We start from the raw sequence: 13,204 nt of genomic DNA, 5'->3' as shown, positions 1-13,204 counted from the left end.
CAAATTCAGCTGTTGATGGGCTTTATTGTGGCATTAATGCTTTGTAATTGTGTTTGAAGATGCAGATCATGATGTAAGGCATGTAATGAAGATGAAAAGCTAATTTCAAAATACTTGTGATATTTTGATAAGGTAGTATTTTCCTCACGTGTAAAGTAGGCATATCTTAATCCTCCAGGATTGTTTCTGTTATTTTTAAAAATATTGTAGTTAATTGATATAAGTGGCTATAGGTATGGAGCAGTCTTTTTCATTCTCCTGGGCTTTCTGCTGGAGGACCACAATGAACTTAGAGTTGAGTCCATCAGTGTAACTGCACATTGCTACTGTGAGGCAGCATACGTTAAAAACGGTCTTAACTAAGGTAACGCGTTCATATTATTGCAATTTCATTTTTAAAATCTAAATCTACTTTAAAAAGGACATTTGAACACGAGCTCTAGGTACCTCTGCCTTCTTGGCAAGCCTGTTTTTGCTCACTGTGCTTCATCCAGGCCAAATTCCATACATTGCCTCAAGAACAAGTCAGCTCTGAGCTTGTTTGCAAGCTTAATCTCTTATGCATTGAAATATTGACTTAATCTGTGTATGGAAACCTTCCCTATGCTCTATCTCCCTCTCACCTTCTTCAAAACAAGACATTTTCAAATCTCAGAGGTTTGCCCAGTTGAATTCAAAAGACAACAGGCTACATACCTCAGCTGGCACCCTGCTTCTGAAAACATTCAGCCTCTGTGGTTACTGGCATTCTCAATACAACTGTATTTTTTTTAAGTTTGCACCATCCACAATTAAACCTGATTTATTCTAATTTTCCATGCTGCAGTGTTGCCTCTCCTCTCCACTAAACTAACAGCAGATACCAAAAAGAAAGCAACTTTCTCCAGGGATGGGGGCACTCCCCAGAAGCTACTTCTCCCTCATCTCACAGAGTGATCCCAATTCTCCCTTCCCAAACATTCTCACATCAGCCACAGATTATTCATTTACCTGCACACAGCAGAGGAGAGAGAACATCGTGTCCTACAGCAATTGTTAGGGAGACACCACTGCTGTTAGTTTTTCATCAATACCATTTTATTCCCAGTGAAGATCTTCTTGGAAGTATTTTGCATGTCACAGCTATTTTGTTTCCTCCACTTCAGTCACTTCCAGTCAAGCAGAAGAATATGAATGTACTTGCTCTACCCTCTGCTCATTAATTCCCAGCACATTTTGAGCAGCAGGTTCCCTTTCAAACTCTTGGGTTTTGTTTATAATTTTGTAACCTGTTGGTTCTTGCAAGAATTTAATCTGAAAGAAATTCTACTGTACGGCACTAAGTAAGGTGGCAATCGTGGGGGAAGGCACAAAGGCTGAGTGAGCCTTGAATGATTCTGTTACTGCCTCTCAAAATATGGGGTCAGATGTCAGGATTTTGGCTGGAGAGAAATCATTAACACACAGTCCAACCTGGTGACATGAGGCTTCACACCAGCACACAAAGGCAACTGCCTAATTAGAAACTGAACGACAAGAATTTCACAAACCAACAGCTCTTCTAATATTATTAATGCTACATCACATTAGCTGCACATTTACCACTCCACCTACTTTCTTGGACTGTTCCTCTAATTTGGTTGCAGAACATTATCAGACACTCACTGATTTATGGGAATTTCTCTCTCCACCAGCAGCTCCCTGTACTGTGGGTGGCAACAAGGAAAGCAAAGCTTCAAACCAAAACCATCTAATTCAGAGATGCAGGAGTAAAATCAACAGACATTTTTTTTCATTTATGATGTATTTTAAAACACTCTACTCAAAGAGAAAAGTTCCCCATCTGCAGCATCTCTCATCCCCACATCCATCACTGTTCCTACAACCAGTACCAGGATGACCCAACCTTTTCAGCTTTGGGGCACTTTTCCAAGCCATTCTTTGGGAACTCCTTTTGCAGGCAGGTGCTGAGGGAAAGTAAACATAAAACAGGAGTTCTCCAAAAGAGTTTTGTGCTCCCACAACCTCTCCCAACTCTGGCTTCCAGTCCTAAAATAAGGTGTGGACCAAACAGGTGGGATGCACTGGCCCCTTTGACCTGAAGATCTGTTTTTTGGAAGATTCCTTTTGGAAAGTTTTATCTGTAATACATATCATATATATGAACTGTGTTATAATGTATGCTTACTACTGCCAATGTGATGTTTGGTTTTTTGAATAATAATAGTAACAACAGGGCCCAGTGAAGGAAACATTTCCTTCCTTATACTTTGAAAAGCAAAACTAAGTGAAGAACAGAAAAAGGCAGGAAGAGAAATGATAACAGTCAGATGGGAAGAGTTTGGTTTTCTTCCCTGAATTATCTAGCACATCTGCAGGCTAGACAAAGAGTACTTGCTGCCAAAAATTGATTTTTAGCCTGTTTCTACTAGATTATCTTTCATCTGCTGCTGAATTTGAGTTTGTAACCCATATTTACAACAGACAGTCACTTGTCAGATGTCTGGCATTATTTAGAGTTGAAGTATTTCAGCCTACAGAGGCTCCTCCACAACAAGAAAAATTGCTTTTTTTGCAAGGAGCATCTAGGCACATTCAACAGGAATGGAAGACAGAGCAGCCAAGTGCCTGACTGAAGTTTCTTGTGAGTAGCCACATCTGGGTAGCAAGGAACAGGCAGTGAGGGCAATACTGAGCACAGCTTAAATGGGAATTTACAGTGTTTGAATGGGAGATGTGGGAGAAATCAGGGACAGCACCCAATGGCCTCTTGAAATTACACAGTCAGGAAGAAGTAGATGATGAGGCAGCAACAACATCTTGTCAATAACCAACAACAGATAAAAATAAGAGTGAACTTAAAACCAAAAGAGAACAGAGTTCAGAGCAGCAAACCAATATTCTCACATCCCTACATGTGTTCACCTTTCCTGTGCAGCATTAGAGCCACTTTCCCAGAGTTTTAACAGAGTTTATGGGCCTTCAAATGATGCTCACTGAGCACATGGTGTCCAAGCTGCTGCTGTGACAGCCCCAGGAACACGGGCAGAGCTGGAGAAGGGAGCCAAGCTCAGCCTCTGCTTCACCAACATCAGCAAAGTGAAGCTGGAACCTAAAAATGTGCCCTTGGAAAACTGGCCAATGTGATCAGGCTGCACTAAGCTGAGCCTCCATTACACTTTAGAGAGTAAATATTAGAGTCATTACTCTAATCAAGCCTTTAATTTTCTTATAAGGTTGTTACAGATGTGCAGAAAATAGTTTTTATTACAGTGACAATCTTGGGTCTAGATGCTGCTCTTATTTATGATCTGCTGTCTGGAATATTCAGTTACCCATGAAGTCTGGAGTACCTGCAGATGTGCACAGATCAAAATAAAGGAGAAAATTGTATTTCATACCAAAGCAGGGATATTTTGAATATACTGATGGAGTAGCATCTTACTCTGCGTCTTGCCAGCTTCCTCACAGCTGAAACACATCATCTCACATATTTAACCTGTTTTTTGAGGCTTCATTTTGTTCCAAATAATGACACACATACTGTTAGCTCACACCTCCTACAAATGTTAGTTTACTCCTGCTTCCAGGAAAAAAGATGAAATGCATTAACAAGTTAAGTCTCTCACACCTGGCAACAGTTCTCCCTCTTCTTTTTCATTTGCAAAGCCCCAGGTATCCGATCAGAATGCTGCTAATATAAATATCAGTATTATTAATAGCAATACTCACCTACACAATGCAGCAATATGAACACAGGTTAGCTTGAAAACTTTCCTGAACATCAACTTCATATCTATCCAGCCTTGCAGTGAAAACTGTAGCATGCCATCTGTCTTGGTGCTCATGCTTAATTTCCTTTTATCACTGTTTTACCCAATATGAAAATTATTTTTTCCTGCAGGTTTTCACAAGGATACATTAACTTATCTGATTTTGTATTTTAATAGAATTTCACAAGCCAGTAGGACTGACACATAACAGTAATTGCTGTTAAAATGGGTGTAAATTGTCTTGATCAAATCAGGAGTGTAAACAATTTTTTAATTAGACTGCTTGAAACTTGAAGTAACCAGGGGATGATTATGCAAAAGTCATCAGGCAAGGGCAGCACATTCAGCAACTCATCCCTCTGTGTTTCTATTCTGCCTTCAAGTTACAGCAGAGCAAACACCCAGGTTGAGGCTCATATACTCAACCACTCCCTGAGGCTCATATATTCAACCACACCAACTGAAGACAACAGAGGTGTGGGACAACTGTCAATGATCCTCACATTATATTTCTAAAGAATATGTTTAGGATGTTTCTCAGTCAACCTTACCAATGGCTCTCCCTTAAAATGTAATTACATGTGTATATATTGATTGTGATTCTCTACACACACAAAAATCACACAATTTACCTCAGCTGCAACATACAGTCATCTGAAATAAACACAAGCAGCTGATAAATGACCCACTCTTAATTTACTTGCTAATTCTCCCTTTCAGACTGGATATTGTGAGCATTTTAAGACACTAAGAGATGCAATTAGTTGCGGGAACAACTGAAGATTAATTACCAGTACAGCAGGAAAAAAAAAACCCAAACCAAAAATATTAATTAGGTTTGCTTGTTCCACAGAAGAAAAAAATCCATAGTATTCTGGGAAGTAGTGCAATTTGATTAACATAAATTTCTTGACATTACCACAATTAGAAAATGAAGTCACAACTGATAGTTTATTTAAAAAAGAAAGGAATTTCATAGTCCTCCTTACATAAAGGTCACATACTCTCAACTAACGTTTCTATGTACTGAGCTTTCCAGAAACAGATTTTTCTTCATTTCCACTCAGTGCTACCCATAATTGAAAGGCCAAGTGATGCTAATTTCATCTTCCTAAATGTCACACCACAAAGAGCTAATGGGAGCTAATGCAGGTACATCTCTGATGTGCACACTTCTTCAAGCCCTTACACTAATCAGTGCCAGAAGATTTCCAAGTATTTTGCTTCACAGGTCTTGCAATCAATGAAACATTTGGTCTCCAACAACTGGCCTGTTACACCTCATTACAGCAAGGAAAAGTTGAAAACACTCCTTAATGGCCAGGACACACTGGAGAGCACTGGCTGACTATCATTACATAAAGCCAGAGCTGTCTTTACCAAAAGGCCATTAAAGCTATTGGGTCAGGATGGGACTTACTGATCATTTTCTTTTCTTAAAAGGAATCGCTCATCTTTATATTTCTGCTTGTGAAAACGCTTCAACAGCATTTTAAAGGTAACTTCTATTTTAAACCAAAGAAGGGAAAATTGTAATACTGAATTGAGGGATTTCAATATAAAGCTGTTATCAGAAATTTCAGATGTCTCAGGGAATACAATAACAATGCTCTCTGAAAGACCAGGGATATGACAGAGGTCACTTCTCAGTTATCCACGTTTTAAACCACAATCTCTTTCCCTGAATCAAATACTATCTCTTCTCCCAACAGAGGGGACACCATGGCTCCTTCCTACAACTCTTTCAAACCATAAAATACACGAAAACATCCTTCTAAATTATTTATTTTGTGTCATTTTTCCACCAGAGATTGGCTTCCTAGAGGGCTGGTCAGTCCCTGGCCTGTCAGCGATTCAGAGGCATTTGCATAATGCCTTTAACAACACGCTTTAACTTGGCCAGCACTGAACTGGCCAGGCAGTCACACTGCATGACTGCAGGTCCCTTCCAGCTAAAATATCCTATTTAATTGCTCCCTCACATGTGCACAGTTTACTGTGCAATTGAAGAGGCCAGTGATGATCAAAGAGCTGTATTCCAGTATTGTCCCCAAGCACACACAGGGGTGAGCAACCCCTCAGTCCCAGGAGGGTTTATTTAATGGGAATGATCTCAGGGAGGATTCCTACCTCTGTAAGCATCTGCTGCCTCTACCAGCTCCCGTGTGGGCTGTCCTTCCCTGCTCAGCAGGGATGACAGCTCTCCTGGATGTACAGAACTGGACTTTGCAGGGGAATCTCTCACTGTGATCAATGCACACCATGGAAAGCAAAAAGAAACTGCCAGACAGGGAACAAATAAACAGATCTTATGGCCAGGACATGCCAGCTCCAGCTGCTCTCAAACACAACAGTGCATCCCACTCCTCTGCTGTGCCCACACCAGGATGAATTCATCAGCCCTGGCTGATTTCAGGAATTACCTGGGCTAGTTGCTCCAAACCCAACCACCAAAGGGAGCCATTTCATGGAATGGCTCAGTTCAACAGGAGGAGACAGCACAATGTAGAGGAGCAATTTCTCTGCATCTCTGGGAGTTCATGTGGACTCCAAGTCAAATTCACAGCTAAGAAGATCCAGCAGAGTATCAAGTCCAAATAGCTCCCAATTAAAAGCTCATAAGAGACCATTTGCAGTGGGTAAAGCTTGTGCAAAAGCAAAGGATCATGCTAAAGCTGTGTGCCAAAGCAAGGGAGAAAAATCCCTTCCTTGCCTGCTGCGAGGTAACATTTTATTCTTACAAGCAAACTTCCTATTTTCCCCAGTATAAAGACAGGTTAAAACCAATTTACAGTTCTTCACCATTCTACCTGCAGTGCTACATGAAAGCAAAGCAAAGCAGCCTGCTGGATGTGTCTTTAGAGCTGACTGAATCCCAGGGTGCTGCAGGTGATGGGCTCCTGCCAAGCATCACTGCACTCTGAGGGAACTGTTTTTACCAGTCAGACTTTCAAATGGATATTTATATTCATTGGACACCTCTCAGGATTAATACAGTGTACCCTCTCTGCATCAGTACAGTTGAGATATTGGGAGGTATTAAGGCATTATTCATGGTGGTTTTATTGCTTAAAATTAGAGCTTTTGGGACAGATCTTCAGCTGGCATAAACTCAGCATAGCTCTATTTAAATTAAAGGAATTGTGCTAATTTACATCAAATTATGATCTGTGCTGAAGGTCTCTAAGGATTATCTACTCGATAAGTCACTTATTTTAGCTAATTGAAGTAGCTGAGAGTGCTTCCTAGTAAATTATGAACCATCTATGATATTTATTCATTGAAGAGCTCAGACTGTTAGGCATTACTTGCATACTGTCTTTCTTTCCTCCCCTTTTTAAACTGAATATATCTCATCACAACTTTGGATCTACACTAGCAAATCTTCCCATACAAAGCTCACATGGGAAGATAGTTTTTGCTTAGCACTGACTGTTTAATTTAAACACAGATATTGTTTCTTGCACACCTTAGTTCAAAATTATTGTGGAGCTATCAAGCTGATGCCAAGCTTGTATTTTCTAATGCTGTAAAACATTACAGCTATAAAGTCAAGACCACCAGGTTGCCCAAAAGACATTGTTCTGCTCAGTTTTACCTTACCTAGACATCTGATTTGTAACCCTTGGCTTTATGAATACACACAGCAAGCTGAGTGCAGTATCTTTATTTCATATATTCCAAAAGGTAAAGCACTGTGGCCATGAAACTTGATTTTAAATTTACTGGCAGAGAGGCGAGGGTTTTGCTGAAATGTCACCAGTACAGGATTGATTTCTGTTAGACCTGGCAGTGTTAGGTTAATGGCTGGACTCAACAATTTAGAGGTTTTTTCCAACCTTAATGATTCCATGATTCTATATCACTCACAGCTTTACTGCATAACTTGCTCAGACTGCAGGCACAGAATGCCTATTAAAACAGTATTTTGTACATACTGGTAGGCACGAAGCAATCAGGAAAACAGAATTTTTCCTTCACTCACAACTGCGCTACGATGAACCAGAATTCTTTTTCATTAGCACAAGGAAAAGATTCCTCTCTCTTACCTTTTATTTCTGTCCTCTATCTGCAAGATGTAGACCATGTCATCAGCAGAGTGAAGCTTGGAGCTGCTGTCTCCCCACTTCAGCTTCAGGCTCTGAGGCCCTGCTGCAGCACACTCCAGCCGTGGAGGTAAGGGTGGCAATGGCCTGGTTTTTGCTTTAATAAAGTGGCTAAAAGGTCCAGCTCCAATTTCATTGACAGCCTGGATCCTGATCCTAAAACAAACAGCAAGAAGATGAGTGTTAAATGAAGTGCTTTCATGAGCTTCTTGATATGAACACGTCCCAAGGGGCAAGAGAGCCTTCTGGGGCTGCCTGCTCCATCCCTGCCCACCCCAGCTCCCAGGGCTGTTTGTGGCACACTGGAAGGTTCTGTCAGCACAACAGAGATCATCCTGCTTAGACTGTAAGAGGTGCAGCGAAGATGTTAGAAATGCAGCAAGGCAGAGGGGAAGGTTTTGGTCTCAGGACCTGGTGACAGCTCCTTTCGCCACAGGGACAAAGGGCAGCAGCACCCGACAAGCACAGCCTGGAAAATGTGAAGTGCCCAACCATGAGTAAATAAAAAGCACAAGTGTGTTCTGGTTGTCTAACAAAGATCATGGACTAATTTAGGTGAAATCATTCAGGGAAAGCACAGGTGTCACTGCCAGGAAACCCATCCCCATGTTGGCAAACACCCCGAAGACCCAGAGCAGTGTTCTCTCAGTGTCTCACAAAGCACACTATTTAAGCACAGGAAACTCTGCTGGGAGGAACTAATGAAGAAGGTTAAATCCACAAACCTCCTACACACTGCCACAAACTCTAGAAATGTTAACTGCCAGTGAACTATTAGATCAAATAAATGCTGGATCCAAGTCACCCTCACAAGATGCACAAAGGCCCTTGAGCCATTGGAGGACATCAAGAAGAAAAGCAGACCACTTGCCTGGTCACAACAGCTTGAATTTGGAAATGTTCTTAAGACTGAGCAAGTCTTCTATTTCTTTCTTAAGATAATGACTCCTGCTTTCTGCTTTGTTGATTTTCTCTTACCTGTCTGCACCTTAGTCTAACACTGAGATGAGTGAGGAGTAGCAGTCTTTGACTATGGTAACATCAACAGCACCATAACAAAAGTGGGAAATTTGTATTTCCTAACAGTTTTGAGGACTGTGTAACTAGAAATATTGGTACGGATGAGCCCAAAAGGTTTCACAAGTTTGTTAAATCAAAGACTAAATATGAAAAATCAGGATGGAGAAAATTAATTAAGTTTAAGATAGTTCAACCTAGTTTAGTTAGCTGGAGAGATGCCATTTACTTTGGAAATCCTGTGCACAGCAGCCTTGTATTTTCTCATGGGTAAAGACTCTTTATAAGAACTGTCTTTGCTTGGCAAAGCAACTTATTTTGACTGAAGAACGTGAAGTGATGCAAGTTCACACAAACAACGCATGAAAAATTACTTTGCTTTTAACAGCAAGTTTTCAGCTCTACCATCAGGAAAAGAGTATGTTAAAGGGATAGGGAAAAAGACTCTCCAGAGAGTATTCCCCATTGGAAAAAAACCCCAAAACTGTATTTTCTGCCTTTCAAGAACATAAAAGGTTAAACTGTTAATAAACATATTGCAAAATAATGAAGTCTGATCTACTGGTTAGTCAGCTAAAGCCACTGCACACTGAGAATGCAGTGTGTATACAATCAAGTGCAAATGTGTGCTTAAAACTCTAATTATTGATCCAGCCATTAACAGGAGTAACATACTGCTTGGTGTGGAGCTGCATTTTCCCTTTAACCTTCCTTCTGGCTTGAGGAAACGCATCCTGACCACCTTATAACACTACATTCCTCCTCTTCTTCCCTAAGGGTGGATGGCACAAAGATCTAGAGGGAGCCCCCTCTTCAACTGCTGCTTGCAAGCATTTGACATAGAAAGAACAAAAGGCTTTTCTAGTATCTAAAGAAGTGTAATAAATATATGCATTGATCTTACTTCATATTATGTTACTGTTTTGTTTTACATTTAAGAGTCGTTACCATCAATATTTAATGGTATTTCCAATAAAAAAAAAAACAAAACCTGCCTGAATTTTCACCGGGTTGTAGCAAGCTCTCCATTAGCATGTGCACATTAACAGTAACAGCCATATTACAAAATGCTACTACTGCTTTTGCAGATTGGTTACAGCAGCATGCTCTAGAGTATATATCCTTTTGTTTTGCTTGGTATTAAAGTCCCAATAACAACAAAGCCTCTCCTCTTCTCCAGCACTGTAACCTCAGCTGGTTTCCAACTGGCAGGTACCACACCTGAAAACAAGCAGTGAAATCAATCTCTCTCCAATATCACACTTTTTAGATACATGCATGCACAGAAACCTGCACTTCCTTGTCTTGCTTTTGCCAGGTATTTGCACAAGGCAAAAATATGTCTCTTCATTCATTTTTTTTCCCTTGCTTTCCTCTGCTGCACAGAGTTCTTGCTCCCCCCTTCTGACACACACAAATATGCACACACACTCCCCTCCTGACTCTGGAGCACAGTAAGACTAATGGAAACTCTTAAACCTTAAAATAAAGACAGGCATCTTTACAAATGAACGATGACACTGGGAAAGCAGGAATTCATTTATTTGACTCTAACATGGCTGATGTGGCCACTCTTTTCTGCTGATTGCACCACCATAAAAAAGCTCTGTAAATTGCCACTATCGTTCCCAGGGCCTGAGCTTCATCAGACACATACAAACAACTAATTTTGTGCTTCCTGTACACATGGCAGTGCAACCCAAACCCTGGGGTCACCTCCCTCTGAACCCCAGCAGTGTCTGCTCAACAGGGATGAGGCCTTGGCAAATCCAAAGGGAAGGGGAGGAGGAAGAAGGGGAAGAGCAAAGGGAGAAAGGACCACGTGGAGAAGGGGGAAGAGCAGATGGTGGTGGGAGAGCACCTTGTACTGCCCCATCTCTGCTCCTGCTCAGCTGCTTTTCAGTGTCCCTGCCCCAGCCTGTGACAGTGAGCTTTTCCAGCCGGGTGGCACAGCCAGGGTGGGCAAGAGAACATCCACAATTAACTGGAAACCAATTCCTGTTTACAGGACTGGTACTGGGAAAAATCAACTCTTTCTCTTCAAATAAAAGTACAGTACAGACAAGTAGAAATATTTGCAGTAAAAGCACTTCCTGAATTCCTTTCAACTTTTCCACTAATGGTTTCTAAGTGAAAATACCCTAAACATCCTCTTGGAAAGAAAGATGGTTTAACAATCTGACAATCACAATTTGACAACAAGTTTTTTGAAAATGTAAAGACTGTATTTAAGAACACTTCCTAATTCTGCAGACCCTGGACCAATACTATTTGTATTCATTCTCACATTTTCCCACTACAACTTTTAAACATTTAGAAAGAAAAATCATAAATCAGACTAGGCAAATTTAGAAACCACAAAATGATCTTTAACAGACCATTCTCTCTTAAAAGATTCTTGACCCAGGGAAATAAACACACTAAACAGGATGCTATTTTCAGATTGGTCACAAAATCCTTTGTATAGTAATTCAGCAAACTGGAAAATCACCTTTTGAATTTATTTTAGAGTCTGACATGAGAAGACTTTGATTCCCTCATTCCCATAAGAGCAATGCCACCAGTTGCAATACATGTGCCTGTGGAAAACTGTGGGAGCTAAAATGCCATGGACTTCCAAAGGGGAGGGGAAGCAGCATCCTCCACCATCAGCAGCAGCCTGGACATGATGAATAGCAAGCACACACTGCCCCACAAATCCCCACTCAAGACTCCTGGAAGAAGACTCAGCTTGACACCCTGAAATACATCTTGTTTTATAGCCTGCTTAAACTTTGCTAATTTGAGCACGCACATGAATTTTTCTCTCAATCTTGGATCATCTTTCAGAATTCACAGAATGACTGGGTTGGAAGAGACCTTCAAGATCATCGAGTCCAACCCAACTTTCACTTGATAGAGTTTAAATACCCAAAATATTTATAGAATTTTTATTCCTAAACCAAATTAAGCATTGCTACTGAAATTTAATAATGCTACTATATATTTCTGTACACTGTGTAACTTCAGAGAAGATGCAGTCTTAAAAATTGGAAGTTGTTTTGCAGTGAAGTATCTCAACAGCAGAACACAATTATCTATGGAATGTGTTAAGTGAAGCTTGGGAACAGACTGTAATAGAAATTTGGTGTTTCTGTGACTGTTGAATACTTATTTATTGTGGAATATTTATTAACTCACTCCTAGTTACATCAGTACACAGAAAACCAGGCCAAGTATATTACCCTATAATCTGAGTTTCCAGAGCTTCGTGGCTATGTCAATAAAGCAGAGAGACTGCAGAACTCAGACATATTTCTGCAGCTGCTCACCAGCCAGGATGTTTACACAGAGCTTGGGGGAGGCATCTGCTCCCTGCAGCAGCAGAGCTGGGCTGTGTCTGAGCTGCAATCCTCTTGACTCAGCCCTACCATGGCCACTCGCAGTGTGACAGAGGCATCTTCCACTTCCTCCTGCCTTAAATGCATTTTGGGATGGAAATGCTTCTCACGGGGTGCTGGCTGGATTTGCTGCTAAGACACAAAGCATCCAGCTTGTCAGCCTGGAGGCCAGCTCTGCAGAGAGCCTGGAGTTTCCTTGTGTGCTCTTGGGCTGCCCCTCTTATGGCCATTCCCACAGAAAAGCTGGAAGCAAAGCAGTGCCAGACCCAAGCTAACAGGGTGGCCCCACATGGACAGGCTTTCACAGTCACCCCCAATCCAAAACAATTTAAATTTCCAATTTTGGACTTGCTGGATTCATAATAACCAAGATCTGCTTTCAATTTTGGTTTCCCACAACCAAAAAACATTGATAGTGGAATTCCAACTCAACTGAAACATATAAACCTTTTGCTGATTTACTTCAAATTCTGCTGAAACTTTGGCAAGGGAGTTCAGAGCCTCAAACCCAGTAGTACTTGGCCTGTTTAGTCTAGAAAAAAATATGTTCTGTTTTTAAACACAGCAGGGAATAAACACTTGAGAAGGAGAAGAGTAAATTGTGTTAAACAAAACTGACACAAAAAGACAACTCATCGGAGGAGAAATGTAGAGAATTAGATCAGTGATGTTCTGAAACATTCTTCTGATTCAGCCAGGGAGGGCAGAAAATGTACCAACATTTAGCACAGAGCCTGATAATCCTGTTCCTTAAGGATTTATCAGGGCAGGCAGTCCCTGATCACAGTCAGGTGTCAAGTTATTCTTGAAGAAGAAATATCAGTGAAAGAGTTAATGATCAAAACACTCTGACAAATCTATTTTTGATTATAAAAATACTTCAGACTATCGATGAGGTGCATTTGCAATCCAACCGCAGTCGCTTGTCCTCCCTTAGAGGAATGAGATG

The 13,204-nt window shown here is 40.9% G+C and overlaps 1 protein-coding gene across 2 annotated transcripts in view; it reads right to left on the bottom strand.

Moving 5' to 3' along the window:
- FNDC3B (fibronectin type III domain containing 3B) overlaps positions 1-13,204 on the bottom strand; it is a 188,792-nt gene that overhangs the window by 15,767 nt on the left and 159,821 nt on the right. For both annotated transcript variants that reach the window (XM_068200294.1, XM_068200295.1), the window contains one exon: positions 7,802-8,014. In XM_068200294.1, coding sequence (XP_068056395.1) covers positions 7,802-8,014 — 213 coding nt within the window. The remainder of the gene's footprint in view (positions 1-7,801; positions 8,015-13,204) is intronic.

Source organism: Anomalospiza imberbis, chromosome 10 (assembly GCF_031753505.1).
Source record: "Anomalospiza imberbis isolate Cuckoo-Finch-1a 21T00152 chromosome 10, ASM3175350v1, whole genome shotgun sequence".
Classification (NCBI taxonomy): domain Eukaryota; kingdom Metazoa; phylum Chordata; class Aves; order Passeriformes; family Viduidae; genus Anomalospiza; species Anomalospiza imberbis.
This window is presented reverse-complemented; position numbering and strand designations above follow the sequence as displayed.